Source organism: Falco biarmicus, chromosome 3, assembly GCF_023638135.1.
Source record: "Falco biarmicus isolate bFalBia1 chromosome 3, bFalBia1.pri, whole genome shotgun sequence".
Classification (NCBI taxonomy): domain Eukaryota; kingdom Metazoa; phylum Chordata; class Aves; order Falconiformes; family Falconidae; genus Falco; species Falco biarmicus.
In genome coordinates this window covers 81,840,414-81,858,595 of record NC_079290.1, presented here as the reverse complement: position 1 = coordinate 81,858,595, position 18,182 = coordinate 81,840,414, and the positions used below count along the sequence as shown (strand labels likewise).

Here is an 18,182-nt window from a genome sequence, read left to right as displayed (position 1 = left end):
GAGCAAAACATCGTGTTTAAGACTATATTATTTGCTTCATGAATTAAGAACACTGTTTACCAACAACATCTAAGGGATCTGAAAGCTTTTCAGTTCAGTATACCGAAGACTATTACTTACTGTAGCTTTATCAAGTACTTTTATGGAGTATGGCTCAGCCACATTGTGTTTTCTTAGTGCTTGCTCCAACAGCTGTAAAGGGGGCCGTTCCCATTTCCCAAAAACAACTAGATCAATATCACTAGAAAAAAAAGACGACAGCATGAGATCCACTAAGTCAAAAGCATAATACTCCACGAAAAAAAAAATTGTAAAATTAGCATTCTACATATTACAAGTCCTTCAGGGTAACCATTTTGCAACTTTTAATGTAGGTTCCAAGTAAGCTTCCTTTAGGAACGTTAAGAGATGGTCTAGCATGCTTTAGAACCCATAATATTGCAGTTTCTTGCTTCCAGTTCTCCAATGAGTTCTTCAAGTTCCCCTCCCTTTTACTTTTCTTGCTCCCTTCCCCTCTGACTTCCACAGACCAATCCCATCCCTCATCTACCATGTTGACAGGCATATTAACAGTCCAAACGTTTTTTATCAGTGATTCACAGAAATTAAATTTTCAGTGCTTCCCTACTGAAAATTTAATTCATGTAAAGACAACACAGTCTTTAAGACACAGCTGCACAGGTTTTCCGCACAAATCTACTGAACCATCAAGCAACATGAAACACTGAAGCAAGGTATTTTGCTCTCAAAAACATGAGAAAACAGTTGTGATAACTTATCTGCATGCACAGAGAACTGACACACTCTTAGTAATTCACCTTACTTAACAAAACCCAATCTTTACACAGGCAATACTAAACATTTAATTTCACTGCATCTTGAAGACAAAGAGCCAAAAACTAACCCCAGACAGAAGGATGAAAAGGTAATTCACCAACAGGTCAGCAAGTACCTAGAGCAGTACAATGATACATCAAACACTTCTCTCAAATCTGTAACTTCAAAAGCTCTTCCCTTTGTCATGTGGGACATTAAGCAAAAATTTCAGTGGAACTTTGATAGGTTTACACACTCCAGTCTAAATTCCCCTTTGAAATTTACTATCACTCTAAAAGACGACAAGTTTTTATATAAAAGTAAATTATTACTTACCTAGTTGGAAGATAAAGCCCTGTACTAAAGCTGCCAAATATCTGGACCTGAAAAATAAAAAACCCACACCAGTGAAATCTCTTGTAATTATGAATGCTCACTTTTTTACTTTCACAAGACTTATGATTTTTCTGGATCTGTTAGGAATATAACCCAGTAAAAAAGTTAGTGAACTTTATTACATATTGTCTTAAGACTGTACAAACACACTGTCTCCTATAGATGCGGCTTTAGAGGAAACTGGCTTTTTTCCACATGAAATGACTAGCAGTCCTGCTAGCAGCAGAGCACAAACTTTTGAAACAAGTCCTTTTCACTATATGTTTCCAGTTCAACAGAAGTATAAGCTGTTATAAGTCTCCTTCCTTCCCGCTCCCTTCTTTCCTGATAGGGCAGCTTTACTGAAATTGGGAAGAGTTTAAGGGAAACATTTTTCCAAATTTCCAGGTTTAAAAAACAGCAAGTGCATCTAAGCATACAATTCAGATAACCATGAATACTCAGATTTTACTGTAAGGATGGCTATGAAATTGTGATAGGTGTTTGTGTGTGGAAAAGGCATGCTGAAAAGACATTCACAGTCCACATTCAATACTTTTAGTATGCTTCCAATCTAGAGAATTGAGACATTCTTCCCCCTCTACTACAGCCGAGCACAATTTACAAGTCTTTTCTTTGAAGTGACCTCTGAAAAGGCTGGGCAACACTGGGCCACTGCAGTGTTTGTATCAGTTTCCACAAGCTAGAAAAATGTTATTGCTAAGGAAAATCACAGGTGAGGATTAAGTAGATGAGCTTTACAGTATCTTTAGCTCAGTACTGTGGCCACAGCCCTCACTCTTATCATGGAAAGCTATGAAATCACAGTGGTCTGAAAAGTTTTCCTGTTTGTTAATGACAACACTACTACCTGGTAATCACACAGGCAATGCTACAGATAGTTTACATTACACTCCTTTTGGATGTTTTTCATGTGGAGGAAAAACTTACTCTTTGGGTAATAAAGGGTTTGAAAAGTCAGTTCCAATTGAAGACCAATTTTCCCACTAAAGCAGGGCTAAAGTAATTCCATGAATGTCAAATTGCTAGAGAGGACTAAAAAATATCTGGGTTTTTTAACTGTTCTTTTGTAAAATATTTGTATTTACAAATATGCACAGAGTCCAAACTCACTGCAGAAATGCATACATAGGTAGTCAGTCTCAGTCTCACTACTATTCAAAATGAAGTTATGCAGAAACAATCAATTTAATAAGTTTTTACTTTAAGAAATGCATTTCTTAAAGTAGACAGTTCTTCACACCCCCAGTTCTCAAAATGGAAAAACTATCAGTAGCCTTCATTAACCTGAAATCTTGGTTTTACGTTCCCTCAACTTTTTAAAATAAACTGTCAAGTACCACAGACCTGTGATATTAAGTCAACTGCCTTAAGTTTGATGTCTTATCTGCTCATTTCTAGAACACAGAACGATAATAGCAAGGTTAAGTGAACTGAGCTCTACAATTTACTAGAGAAGCAAATCAACACTCAAGTGACACTCACATCAGCTGTAGGCCAAAGATCTTTGATGACTGTTTCTATTCTTTTCACCACTTCTCTTCTCATAGCTGCTTCTTCAGGACGAGGGGACATGAAGTCATAGAAGTCAATTATTTCTTCATGTAGTCTAAAGGAGAAAGTAGCATCGGTTATAATGGCAACTGAACTATTACAATAAATTTCAACAAAAACGGGCCATAGGCTTTACTTAATATCATCATTTAACCAAAAACAGCAGTACTTTCAAGAACTGTGAACTCCACAACAATTAAGCTTTCAGAAGGGAAACTGGAAGGTTTGGGATCTGAGACAGATATATTCATACCTGATTTTCATGGCAGCACTTCACAATAATCTCAATACCTACGCATTAGCCCTCACCACACTACCTAAATGCTAAAGATACCAAAAGACACAGAACACAAACACTAGTAGACATTTCCTAACCTTACTGCCTCAACAGTGAAGGTCAAATCCAATTTCCGATTCCCAAAGATTATTTTCTTTAAAAAACAAAGCATTCCTTGATGTAAAAACAACTACTTTGACAAACAGCGATTCCTTTGACCACTCAAGCCCTTTATTAGCCATTCTTTCATATAGAAAGTAACCTTCCACCTGAACTACTCGAAGTGAGAAGTGTCAAATGTATTCTCAACTGTAAAGTACATTAGTATCAGTGTTACATGAGGAGTTCTGACACTGGAACTTTATATACCTGCTAAGACCTTTTGTTTCCCATCTCCTGATAAAGAACAATCACTGCCAAATTTGAAAGAAGATCAATTTGAGTTTTCAGGTGAATGTTGCATTTACTTTCAAAGGAAAACTATCAAGCCATGCCAAACAAAAACAAAAAGGCAAATTAACTACTGCTGTAGTATTTGACAAAAACATCTTTTTGACATTGACATATTTCTAAGATTTCTCTCTTAATTCAAGTAACATAATTCAGCACTGTAGTGAAATCTAAATAGTGTCCTAACAAACATCAGGTTCAATCCTTAATTAACATACTTAGCCTTCCAAAAAGGACAATTTTTATTCATCTCTAGTAGAACTCCTAAATCCCTCCCTGAGCTTTCTGCAACTCATTTTACTAGAGAATTCCCACTCTAACAGACAGCCTCCAACAGACCATATGCCCAGTTCTGTAAGTGTCAGGACTCCTTTCCATACACAAGAGATATTAGCAGCAAAGCGCAAAGACACTTCTAAAAAGCATACATATTTAGAATCACTGTCTGCCCTTTCTCTTACCTTAAACTGGGCCTGGATCAACAATGTAACATTCAACCACGCAGCAGACATAACTAAACATTTCAATTTGTTGATGGATCTACTTGATTTCAAAACTCTCCAAAGCAAGACAGAAAATACAAACTAACATGTCCCTATTTTGTTTCTATAAAGCACACTTTTTTCTCCCTTTCCGGGATGACAAGATCAATGAAGAAAATACTTAAACCAACCTAACAGCAGTGGGGCCAAACTAAAGACTTCCCATTGTCCTGCTTATAAAAATCAGTAGTAGGTAGATATAGGATGAAAGCAAGAAAAGACAAAGCAGTTATCCGACTCCCTTGCAGCAATACTTCCAAGCCTTCACTAATTTCATGTGGCATACTTCCAGGGTGGATCCCAACCATAACATGTATTAGCTCAAAGGACTTTTCCACTGATTTTTCCAGGTCTTCAGTCCATATATTCTTTTGTCATTCATGGCATTTTGTAAGAAATTATGTATGCATCAGAATAAATTAGTGTTTTCTTTTAAACTGCTGCCTGTCAATGATTTCATCTGATGCTCTTTTTCTTGGAGGAAAATTATTGCTGGCAGCTCATCTCCAAACATAACATTTCTCAGGCTCTCAATTCGTATCCACTCATCTCTATCTACCAGCTCTTTTTCAAGCTAGCAATCCTCATCTGTTTTCCTCTCCTTACACAGGAACAGGTCCAAAGTTTGATCACTGCTAATCTTCTTCAGCTTCTTTTCAGTTGCGCCATGTTTTCCAGGTGGCCAGAAATGCACAGTCAATACATAATTACACCATTCAGTTAATTTTACTGTCCCTATCTTTGCAATGACTGCTGCTAACTGATATCTGAGCATACAGCTGCTCTTTAAAAGAAACCATTATGAAGGAGCTTCAAGGTGTTTTTTGAACATTAACCACCAATATAAAGCCCACCCACTGGGTATATTCAGTCTGAATTGTTTTTCTTCATATTCATGATTCAATATTTACTAGAATTTAATTGTATCAGCGATTTTATAATTTAATGAACAATGAACTCCCACTGCAACTGTCTACAGTCAGCTCTAGCTTTCTATTATTCTTCATATCCATTTCTCATTCACTTCTTACCTCCAGGTATTTATGAACATATCAAACAACAAAGTCTTGTGCAATTCAGCTGGTAACCTTCCTTTATTATAAAGTAAATGTTTTATTTTTTCCTCTGATTACTTCTAAGCAGTTAACCCATAAGCCCAGCAAACCTGTGACTGTTCAGTTTTTACAAAGTTTTCAGAAAAGAATTGCTGAAACACCCTTCTGAAAAAATTTAACAGTTCTGTGTTATCAGACTGACCACAGGAATAAGGATTAACAATGAATCCTTCACAGAAATGAGAACTAAGACACAACTACTTTTATCAAAGCATGCACTAGCCCCTTTCTGTGTGTTTACTCATGCAAGTCCATTTTTCTTATGGTACCAAGCCCATGCAACCACTCCAGGAGATCCAGACATTCCTAAAAAAATGCGTTTACAGTAGCCATCCCATATCAGGGAAGGAAGAGAATAAAAGGGGTCTCAGCTCCCCTGCGCACTGCAGCCTCTACCATACACAGCACAGTCTTTCAAAAGCAGCCCCTAGTGTGTCAGCAAGGTCAGGAAGACAGCAAGCACACAGACAAGCACTCTCTCACTTCAATGCCCTGCTGAGCTTCTGTTCAGATGATTAACACTGACACAAGTCTTAACCTTCTTGTGAAAGACTCAAAAGAATACTACCCATCACTAGTCTACATTTCCTTCCCTGATCTACTTTAAGAAGTCAGCTTCACACTTTCTACCTTGCACCAGCAAGGCAGCACTTCATTTAATGCTTCAGTTTGCATGGGACAACAGCACAAGAGTTAGATAATCAAAACTTATTTAATAATTTCAAACCATATACCATGGTTTCATGGTTAAGTTCTTCTGGAATTCTGCAGCATGTACCACCAGCCACGGCTGTACAACAGTTATTCTGCTGATTGATTTAAACACTCCTTATTGGAATTTAAAATGACAGCTGCCTGGAGTCAAAGTAAGTTCTGGTAAGAAGTCTCTTAAGCCCTTCTCTGACAAAAACCAATACAATTAGTTCACTTAGTTATTACTACATGATCTGCCTTCTCTTGGGTACCCTTTCATGTCTCCGTGAGCCCTAGTGCCTCTGTCTGTCAAGTTTCTTGCTTTCAATGTGCAAGGTTTTCAGGTTTTAATGCACTTAGCAAACCAGTTTTCAAACCTTCTTAACTGACTACTCTTACTTGCTCTTCCCAATTTTCCTTAATTCAACAGCTTCTACTTCTCAGAGAACATCATCTTCCTGGTCTACATCCTTCTGGATAAGAACCAATGCTATCTTCACCATCAGCATATAATGACCCGACCAACTTAATGTAGCCATTTTCAAGCATTTTACCCTTTCGGCTTCCTCCTGAAGATGGTTCTCAAAACCGAAATGCTTTTTTAAAATTTACTGTTACTGTAGTTTAAAGATGTTTTTCTAAACATCTTTGCTAAGACAAGGTTATCAGAAGCAGCTCTGATAAGCACCAAAAAAGCAGCTCTGATATACATAAAACAAGATGCTGTATGCTGCTCAGGACTAATCTCAAGAGTAATTTCTCTACTAGCTATATAATTTGGTGTCTGAAAACACAGATCAAAATGGGATATTCACCCAGCCAATACAGTGATAGTTTTCAGTTAAGTATTTTGCCCACGTACCCTCCATGATCTTCACAAGAACTTAAGTCAGGACTGCAACAGTATCATATTAGGAACAGAATTTCAATTTGCAGCACATAATATACATGCAGATAAGTAACAACTCTTTTTAACAAACAGAACTTCCTTCAACATATAGCACAAGTCAATTTTCTCAATCTCCTTCTGGCTTTTTTGAAGCATTCTGGCTCCAACAGCATCCCAGCACCTAGCTATCCTCTATCACATTTTACAATGCCTATTATACTACTCTCCTAGCAAAGATAGGCATTTTAATTGACTTTTTCACAAGGCAGCTTCACTGTGTTTCTAGAAACATTGGGGAAAAAACTTGGTGAAATAGAACTATACTCTTAACACAAAGTGGAAAAGATTACAAGGCAGGGATGCAAAAGAGAGGCTACTTTTACTTGCTACGCTATTCAGTTTGATAATTTTAACAGCCTGGAGGAACCTACCATTCACTAACACTATTACTGCCAATCACAGTAAACACTGGCTGCTTACAGGTTGAACTATGCAACGGAATTGACGTCTTCTGTTTACCAAAAATTTATCCCTCTTACTGTTTTAGGAAAGGCAGACACATTTCTAGTCTTCAAGTTAAAATAACACTCAGGAGACACTGTCATACTTTTGTAATGTTCTTCCTTAAAGTCAGGTTTCTAAGGAAATCATCTACTTTACTCATCATTTACTGTATATACAACTATTATTACATATAAAATTGACTTGTTACTTCAAGGGCTAACTTCAGTGCAGTGAAACAAAATTCTCAACATCAACAAACTAGAAGGTGAATGCAAAGCTACAGAGGCTTTGTTTCCTCAAGTAAGCATCCTGTTTCTTTTCAACATCATGTCTACACTACTAGGCACATAAATTCATTCTAAAGGAACAGATAGAAACATGACAGCATCACTTACACGGAACAACTGATTCTTTTTAAAAACATACTCACTCTAGTAAGTAAATAATATTCTTTTTTAACTGAGAAGTCTAACATATCAGCCAAGAATTCTTATAAAGAACATATGCCACAGTTAAAGCGTGTGGGTGTAAGACTAGGGGTGAGTAGGAAAGGGAGTTAAAGAAATGGGAAGACATAGGCAGCATTTCAACAGAAGTTTTGTTTAAATAAAAGTTTACAAATAATAGAAAACGTTCTTTCAATGAAGCATGAACTCCAAAACATGCCTGAGGACTTCACTGTGCATATTTCAGAAATCTGTTGAATTACAACTACTGCAAAGCACAACTGCATTATCATGGAAATGCAGGTGAAATCTTGTAACAATCAAATGCATTCAGTAGTTGAAATCAGTGTTACAGTTCAAAACTCACAAACACAGTTTAGTGAAATAAAGGAGAATATATATATATGACTGAAAGCAATAGCATATTCTGAGATACAGAATTTTCCCACTGTGATGTAGGATTAAGACATGTGCAGAAGTAGCAAAATTAGAACTATGCCCCAGAAGAGGAAATGAATTTACAATTCTTCTCTTCCCACCCCACTCACAACACCCATCAGGTACCTTTACTTTTTTATACCAGTCCTCCTCACTACCAGTAACACTCAGGTAATCGTACTCTATGCCCCATGCAATGTTCTAGGCTTACAGGTGGCGTATTAGTGCTACATTCACAGACTGTACCGCCACACTAAATCAGTCTCATCTTACTACACGATTCAGACAGCAATTATCTTTGTCACCATAACTGTATAGAAGGCAGCAAACTCAAAAGACTGGCAGAATTGAAAAGTTCTATATATTTGAAAATTTTTATCAGAGCTGTGAAATGTCTTACAGGTAGATACCCTAAATACTAAGCTCAAATAAGAATCAAGCTTACTTTGCAAGTTAGCTAACAAGAGAATGGAAGAAAAAAATACCTTTGTTCTCATCCACAGAACAAAGTAGTTTATTGTACTTTTCCACAAGTGATCATCTTGCTCCTATTTCCTCTCTACGCTTTCTCTCTGCCCTACACTCTTGCAAGTCAGAGCCAGGCCTAATTTTACATTGAATTTCTTGAAAATTTCATTTTACCTCTTAGACACACTTTGACAGTTCACTCACTCAAGAAACTAAGCTTGTTGGACTGATTCATACTGCAAATTTCCAGACTTCAATATAACAGAATTTGTTTGCATTTTGGAAGAGAGAAAGAATTAAAAACTAATCTATTTTTGCAAAGTATGTCAATCCAATAAAACTCAACAAATTACCTTATTAATGGCTGGATGTACTCTGAAAAACCTGCATTATGAAAATCTAGGAAAGAAAATTACACATCTCCAAGTTAATACATAGCAAAACAGATCTGCTACATAAGCTTCTGAACAGCTGTATATTACTCTTGACTGAGGCTGCCGGACTTCAACACAGCACCAAGAAAACATCACACATTTTGTTGCATCAGTGAAGGAGCATACCGTATGTTAAACCTTGGAACTGAATCTGCAAGCTCACTATGCCAATAAATGGAACTGCTAAACACTGAAATTCCTGTCTTAATACTATTCTTTTCCAAATGCCCAAAGATATCAAGCAATTAACATCCCAGACAAGTCAGAAAGGTTGCAACAGCAGAAATACATTAGTGATTAGAGACTAATTATGCCCATGTACATCAGGTATGCATTACACCAGGTCAGCCACTGAACATTTAAGAGAAGCAACTCTCAACATAATCTTGAGCAGCAGAGTAATTCAAAATGTATCCATCAAAGCACCACTAGCAGCAAACCCTGCATATTCCAAGCCAGTCTCTCTGCAAGGCAATAAAAGCTAGAAAAGCCTTTTCTGGATTTAAATACTGCTGCAGTTCACCATATAAAAAGAGGAAGCTTCTCAATTTAAAATCTCAACCAAAAGAATTAGGTGTGTCAAAGACTATTAAAGATACCAAACCAGTTGTTTAACAAAAGCATGCATCACTAATCAGATTTTAGGGAGAAAAGAGCTTCTACTACCTTGTCACAGGATTTCATCAGAAGATGCCTTCAGAAACCCTGAAGTCATGTACAAAGCAGGAAAAGATTGGAAGATTAAGGATATCAAAAAGGATTATGAGTAACAACTTAACAAGATGCAAACCTATGCTTGAGAAAAGATAAACTAGCTCAGGAGCCCAAAAACCTGCTTCTGTTAAGTGAATTAAGTGATCAGAACAGAGAAAGTTAAATGATCACAATGCATGACAAATAAAAAAGCTAGGTTTTTTGGTGGGGTTTTTTGTTTGGTTTCGTTGGTTTTTTTTTATCTCCAGAGGTTTCCTTAATCCCCGACTATGCAGGGAGAATTTGTTCCAAACCAATTTTTTCATAGAAAATACTTCATAGCAAAATCTATTCCTGATAATTTGGTATTCACCAAAAGCAGCACTCACTTGATACTACATTTGTATCAGAAGACCATTAAGCAATCTTTATTTTTTTAATTTAAGTGCATTAGTTTTGACATTCCTAATAGTCAAACTGGTCAAAAGTAGAATCAATGCAACACGTGAATAATTATGACTGTATCCAGATGTCAACATAGCTTTTGTAAATGGAAGTAATGTTTTAAAGAAAACCATTAGGAATTATTTGCAAGAATCTGTGAACCACAAAGGACACCCTGTTACCTACCCGGATTTCCAAATGGCATTTGTTAACGAGCCCACATGTCCTTATGAAGCCCCACAAAGAAACTAAGCTGTCATGGGATAAGAGGGAAGGCCTTCATGGAGGTAACTGTTTTAAGCAGAAAACAAAACAGCTGGAACTCTTAGTTTCCATATTAAAGGAAGGTCACTAGTGAAGCCTCAGGTGCCCTATGCTAGCCAACATCCTCATAAGTGATCTCCAAGGGGACCAACAGTATAGCTGAAAAGTCTGAGGCTGCAAGGTTATCTAGAATAAACCAGCTCAAAAACTGCAGATGGACATTAAAATACAGACTGCACAATGAGGCAGCAAGCAGAATTTGAGATAGGATAAATGTAAGCACAACAGAGGCATAGAAGAAAATTCTATCTTTCTAAAGATGCAATGAGGGGCTCTGCACTGGCTCTAAACACTGAGAATTCAAGATCTTGAAATATGAATTCTGTTAAAAGGTCTGTTCAATACTCAGTAGCCAAAAAGAACAGGCAAGTCCCACGTTAGTAATCGGGAAACAAAGTACAAGATAGAACAAGATAGCTAAAGATGTAGGAATACTGTGACACTATCACACATCTGGTTCATCCAAGTCCCAAAGATAACAACAGAATTATATGGTACACAGAAGTGATAAACATCTAGAGGCAGGAAACAGCTTCAATAGAAGTGGTTAAATAGACAAGAAAACAGACAACTGTCAGGTGATTCAGCTTTTCCCTTCCCTCTTTCAAGTCAGCTGCAAAAAGCACTCATGGACTGCCTCATTAACACACTGAACTATGGCTGGCAGCAAATACAACCCTAGTGACAGCCTCAGGATAAAAAAAACCACCCTGGATCTTTACATAATGCGTAGCTTAACTGAGGAACAACTTGCCACAGGACACTGCTTACCCCCAGAAGCTCACACCAGTTTGAGATGAGACAAATTCATACATAAAATCTACAATAAGCTTAACAATGCACTGCCTGTAGCCCAGAAATATCACCACAGGCTCATGTTGGTATTTGCTTCTTGCAACATTTGGCACTGGTCTCTAATGGTCTAACCCAGTACAGCTGTTTATGTTCTTAGTGCCAATTATCTCTACTGCCAAAACCTAACAACTGTGAAAAGCATCACAAAGCTGATGCCAGGATTAAACTGCTCCAAACATGTCCCATTCTCCTTTACACAGATGTAAGCACCTGTCATGCAAAGTGTTCTCATGTTTTACTACTGTAGCTCAGCCCTTCTGACCTCTAGTACTATGTTCTCTCTCAAGTCTACTACTGCCAAAATATTCCTTTGATTCCATTACTGAAAACATCAGTCTCCAACTCTACACTAGGCATCCACTCTGCAGGGAAACTCTGAGCTTTACGTACTCTAGTCAACTTAGTCGACAGCAAAAAAGAGGTGTTCTGTTCTTTTGACAATTCATCCAGCAGCTACTCTTGAACTCTGCTGCATACCAACCTTTAGGCATGAAAACAATCTGTTCAATCACGTCCTGATGCTCTCTCAAGTCTGTCTCTGGAAATCTACTATGACTAACAGGCAACTACTCACGCCCTCCTCCTTACATATTACAGTATATACTGCCTAGTTCTGCCCTGATCCTAAAGCAGATGAAACGAGAATCTAGTGTACATTGCAAGCACTGCCTGTCTCTTACATTAAGACCTTCACTACAGGTATCCACATAACATTGCAGATAACAGACACTAATGATTCAACAGTAGTGTGGATAAAGCAGAGTCCACTGCGTTGATTCTTTATTAGAAGGTATTATAGCAAGACAGCACTGTTAAACACACGGAGGAGTCAGAATACTATCCTTGGGAATCCCTTAAAGCCCTTACAAGTGCTGGATGCCCCAGTGCAGACAGTAAAGGCTTCAGAGAGTTTCCAAAAATCTGCATTTTCTTCAGCTCAACCAATGTACAAGAAAATAAAAATTTGCAAAAGGGCTGACACTGTGGCATCCCTACACATTAATCTGCATTGTCCAGTTCTGACAGAAGCATAGTAAACAGCAAGGGCTGACAATCATGGAACTAGAGCTATGGAAGGTCCTGAATAAGATGCATTTTTAATAGTGCGTTGCATAAAACCCTGTAATTACATTTGTCTCTGTCACCAAAGTTCAACAATGTATCACAAAAGCAAAAAAACACAGTAAGACTGGAACTAGAAACACTTCAGCATACAGGTGAAGAAATAAACAAAACCTAATATAGGCTTAGTATATAGTAACATCACATCTGAGTAGCTACAGAAATTAATCTCTGGACATCACTTGGCACACAGCATCCTTCAGCCGCAAACCGGCGAACACGGAAGCAAGTCTTCTAGGGATGCATCATCATAAACTTACCTTGCTTATGAGAACCCTCCCCAAGTACCTACTACGGTCACCAAACAATGCTGGCCTGAATCTTTCTTCAACCTAAGCAAACATGGAGGTGTCTGCATTCTTGTGCTCTATGACAGAACTTTTATGTCATTATCAAGAGATGGTTAAAAACCAACAGTTATGGAAGGGGGAAAATGCATGCAGTAAATTATCAGGTGCTATGCAACACTAGTTAGTCCAGGCAGAGCACCACTCCAATGTATCATAACACTACTGGTATCCCACTAATCCTCAAGAAGCTAGTTGTGTTGTTTCTGCACAGCACTGTAATGCACCAAGCAGATACGCCAGATATTTCAGCACTCATTCAACATCCACAGTTTATCTGAATACTTGGTTGAAAGAATTACATAGAACAGACTCATATTGTTTAAAATGCCTTATTTACTTAAATTTGTATTAAGAAGCAGAATAATTAAATCTAATATGATTTTATACTATTTATAAGCTATTAGCTACATAATAAGAGGAAGTGCCCTGCTAACTGTGTACCCAAGCAAAGCAAACCTGGCAGTACAGTCTTTATAGTAAAGTTTAGAATAGCTTGATTCCATATTTTAAAGTAAAATTCCAACTCTTTTTAACTTTCTGGATGCTTAAATTACTCAGATATATTTAAAATACTGACTTTTCGAAAGAGAAGGTATTATTTTGATGTACAAAGAATTGAGACTCTAAGATGCTAGATGCAGTTTAAAACCACTCAAGAGGCTACTTCACAGTAGCAAGAAACCACATGTAGTTTTGAACATCAGTCAACAGCCTGAGCTAACCTCATAATATTAAAGGACACTTAGCTGCATCATATCTAAATCATTTTGTCATCTGTACTCCCAACCTAAACCCAGGCATATATGAATTTATATTGTTGCTATATTAACTGCTCTGCTGAAGCACTGGAATAAATATGGCTTCATTCTCCTCACTCCTTAACTTTCCAAAAAGCTGGAAAAAGATAACACAGGTCAATCTAGGGCATGCTAAAGCGTAGCTGTAGGATGAAATCTAATCAAGCATGGCTATTCACGATTGTGTTTTATGAGAGGGAGAATTTCCTTTACAACACAAAGACTGGCATGTTGCTGTCAGAAGGTGGTCAAAGTGATAGGTATAAGTCCACTGGAAAAAAGGAACATGTACATAGAGCGAAACAAAGAAAGCATTCCTAAACATCACCACACCTACCATCTCAAAGCCACTGAATATGATCCATTTCAAAAAAAACTGTGACAACTTAAACCACTATAGACCATTCTCCAGCTCTGCAAGAGAAACTGGAGGGAGCACAGTAGTATTTCAAAGCATGCATGCATTTCATCAGAAGTACTACTGCAGCCTGGGAGAGGGCAACCAGAGCTTACCCTTAGTCTGTTACTGAAAGGCAATACAATAACACTGTGAGCTGCTGCATGTCACTTGGAAATTTCAGCACGTTGTAGAAAAATGTTCTGCAGAGAACAACATGCATGGTAAAGTAAGCTTTAACATTCATGCACAATATGAGCACAAGAGTATCCAGGATCGAGTTGTCCCTCCTATAATCCACGTCCAAAGCAGACTGCAACTGCAGATTGTAAGGATCACATTTTGACAGTTGCATATACCAGTTTGACACCACTGAAGATGCTCTGTCCATAGACCATCAAAGTTATGGAAGTGATGCTTCAAGACCGGGCTGACAGTTCCAAATAACAAAAGGCAACAGATCAGCAACATAAGGGATCCAGAAGAAAATACTGTAGGGATCTGTTCCCACCCCAGTCTTTCCAGTGCATTTTTACCTGAACAGCAAATAATACACTAGCCTGTCCTCAGGAAAATTAAGTTAAACTCACCAGTAGTCAGGAATTACTGCAGAAGATAAACACCTAAAGCCACTCCCATCAGGCGACTATTTTTGTTATTTCAATCACAGAAATACTTCATCAAAAAATTCTAACACAAAACAGAAAACTGTTTTAGAATACACGCTTGTCCAAGACTCACCTTGGGTAACAGAACTCAAAGTTTAAGGCAGAAACTGCTTCTCATATTTAATTCTATGGTTCCAACCTCCATGCTCTCCTTCAGCACTAGTTCCCTGCTACTTTAAGGAAAAAAGCTGGAACTATGGGATCACACATGCTGTAGTTACTGGTGTCCCATTCCTAGCATCAGGTCTCACTGCAGTTACACAGAACATTGACAGAAGATCAGGAAACACGGCTTCCACTTTCAAAGACATTTAGCCAAGAACTTGTCATTAACACATCAGCAAAAGAACAACCTGTATTATGTAACTGAATAGTGCAACTGAAGCTTGGCTAAACAATTTTCTTGTCTATGCATTCTCTATGAACTTGTACTTGAAGAGTGGCACAACCTTTATTGAAGGAAAGACAAACCAAACAGGTAGAAGATGAAAATCGGTGTAGGTGCTACGTAACAGCTAGAGGACGGAACCTACAGTGCCTGGATTTGATCCCCAGGTTTGCCACAGACTTACTGGGTGACCTCAGGCAACTCCCTCTCCTGCCTGACTGGAGATCTACCTCAGTATCACTGACTTGTCTTGCACAAATTGTTAACTCTGTTCTACTGCATCTCTATAGAAATAAAACCAAGAAATTCAGACTATTTTTAAGATACTACTGGAATTCTAGACAGACATCTTATAAGTACAGAACTCAAAGCTCCTAGCATACGACATATCTTAAACATCCAAATCTTAGCTTTCTGTAAGCAATTCTCATTTTCAGTGTCAGTCTGGAATTAAAAAGCAGTAGTCACAAGCCTCGTCCTCCTTAGGAGGGGCTACGGTGTGCAAAAACAAAAATTTTCAAAACATCTTTTAATACTTTTGGATGACTTCAAAGTACTCAATGGCTGGCGGTATCACGCAAAACAGAAGAGACCATCCTTAAATTAAATCTCTCAAACTTCTCCAGCTCTAAAAGTGTACCCTGTTATCTTTATCTCTTTCCCTCTACAATTATGCAGTGCCTTTACTCCACAAGCATCCAAGAGCCTTGGATTTTAGGAGTTCCAAGAAACTATTTTTGAAATGACATCAGAAATCTGCTACGATCAATCAATGCAGCTAACACTTTTCCCATGAATAACCTTAACATTAGAAAGCAACATTTCCCCTTGACTGAGTGAAATTTGACAGCTGAAATACAGGAATTTCATGGAGCACCCACAGGTGCTTTGCTCAAGTTCAGTCCCTTGTACATACCAACTGGACCAAAATGAATACTCAGCCTTACTTTACTGATGACCCATTTGTATGAGAAAGTTACAGCCACAGAGCAGGATAAGCTTCATAATAGTGTTCTCTTTAGAAAACCAAGATTTCAGTTCAGATTACTGGCTGGCTCAATCTTGTTTAGAGCTCAAACACTTCCCTCAAAGATGTTCTAAGACCACACTGACTTTCGTGCTTCTTTCAGCCAGAACCGGGCACTTCCCTTTCAACTGATGTTCTTAATGCTCCCCAAAGTAACTAGTCTGCTAGAGCCTAAGCAGAGGTATTTGAAAATTAGCACATTTTCTTTGAGCTCCTTCCTAACTGAAGCCTTTTACTTCCTCCCTACCATCCAAACTGACCACTAAGAGCTTTGACAAGCACCCCCCTCCATCTTTGCTTTAATTACTGTAGGTGCCATTTGATAGCTGCCTGACAACTTCAACTCTCGGCCCACATGGCAAGGCCTAACCCCCTGTACCTATGGGTTCCCAGGCCCTGCACGCATCACTGCTTGAGCCGGGAGCCACCCGGCCAGCACAGACAAGGTGTTTTACAGAAGACCGCGGTTTCGTGTCGTGCCATCCCTACCAACCAACCCCGCTGCACAATCAGCTCCAGAGGAGTTTGTGTGACCCCCACCCACCGCCCCCGTGCCCAGAGCGGCCGCAGGAGAGGCTGCCGAGGCCCCCCCGTTCCTCTCGGGCTGCAGCAGCCCCAGGGGCCCCGGCTGCTCACCCCTGCACGCCCGGGCTGTATTTTCTGGTCTTCCAGGGTGTGCCGGGGCTTTGCAGTGCTGGCTGAGGCGGCTGCCGCTGCTGGTGGGGGGAGTTGTTGATGGCGACGCCCCGGCTGCCGGAGAGCAGGTAATTCATCCCATAGGTACTGGCTTTATTCTCCCGTTTCCTACGGCCCGGGTGGTACTGGTGCTGCTGGGGAGACGCCGGCGGCGGCGGGTGGGGGCTGCGCGCCAGGTGCGACGGCTGGTGGTGCCCGTTCACACCGTTCACTTTGTTCTCGTGGAAGTTAAAAAACTCCCCGGGTCCGGCCCCGCTGCCCAGCAGCCCGGGAGGAGCCACCGCCGCCGCCCGGGGGCCGCAGGAGGAAGAGGAGGAGCCGCCGCCTCCGCCGCCGCTGCACGATCCCGAGGAGGAGAAGCCGGGGCTCTCGGTGCCGGACTCCACCGACGAGCAGGAGGACGAGGAAGACACGGAAGGCGACTTCTGCAGCCGCCGCCCCCCCTCGCCGCCGCCGTTCACTGCCGCGGGGCCGCCGGCGGCGGCGGGCACCAGTCCGGTCAGCAGGGCCGGAGGGGAAGGCGAAGGCGACGGCGGCGAGGAAGAGGAGCAGCAGGCACCGCCGCCGGGCGCCCCGAGCCGCACGCAGCTGTGGCCGCGGGGCGGGGAGGCGGCCGAGTCCAGCGCCGGGGAGTTAAGGCAGAGGTAGTGCGGGAAGCTGGCGCCGCCCCGGCCCCCCACGCCCTGCGAGGTCTCCCAGATCTGCATCCACAGCGCATTCGCGGGGCCTTTCTGCTCGGGCTGGATCCAGGCCACGCGGGGATCCATCCACGCCCGCCCGCCTCCGACCCTCACGGCCCGGCCAGAGCGCCGCGCCGCCGCCCCGCTCACCGCCCGCCGCGCACTCCCTCGCCTCAGCGCGCCGGGCCCGGCAGCGGCGCTAGACGCGGGCCGGGAGCAGAGGCATGTGTCGCGGCTCGGAGGGAGAGCGACCGGAGGCGGGGGGCTGAGCCGGGCGAGGCGAGCGCGCCTCAGGAGGAGCGGAGGCGGCGCAAACTGTACCCGGCCCGGCGCTGCCCGGAGCGCTCCCCTCGCCGTTTCCAATGTGGCGTCCCCCTCACCAGGGCCAGAACCGGCACTGCGCATGCCCCGCAGATTTTAAACCTTCACTGGAGACGGCCGCCCTGGCAACCGCACATGCGCGCTGGCGAACCCGGGGGGAGGGGCCAGGCCCGCCGAGACCGGGGGGAGGGGGAGGGGGAAGGACGTTGCGAAGGCTTCCCCCGCTCCGGTGCGCTCGCCCTCCTGCGCGTGCGCGCTCGGGGGGCGTCGGGAGGGTTCGGAAGGCGTCGGGTGGGAGGCGGGGCCCGGCGTGTAGCGCGCCTGCGCGGCCCCGCCCCCGCCGCGCCCCGCCCTCCCTCCTCTGGGCAGGGCCGCGCCGGGTCCGGGCGCCGCCGGGC

At 41.4% G+C, this 18,182-nt stretch overlaps 1 protein-coding gene across 4 annotated transcripts in view; it reads right to left on the bottom strand.

Moving 5' to 3' along the window:
- Positions 1-17,963, bottom strand: part of TENT4A (terminal nucleotidyltransferase 4A) — a 61,084-nt gene extending 43,121 nt beyond the window's left edge. For 2 of the 4 annotated variants that reach the window (XM_056331433.1, XM_056331436.1), the window contains exons 1-4: positions 16,724-17,962; positions 2,698-2,821; positions 1,153-1,199; positions 121-241 (exon numbers count right to left, since the gene is read on the bottom strand). In XM_056331433.1, coding sequence (XP_056187408.1) covers positions 121-241; positions 1,153-1,199; positions 2,698-2,821; positions 16,724-17,868 — 1,437 coding nt within the window. In that variant the 5' untranslated portion in view covers positions 17,869-17,962. Of the gene's footprint in view, positions 1-120; positions 242-1,152; positions 1,200-2,697; positions 2,822-16,723 lie in introns of all 4 variants that reach the window. The other 2 variants (XM_056331434.1, XM_056331435.1) reach the window with 2 other exon arrangements.
- Positions 17,964-18,182: the final 219 nt, after the last annotated feature.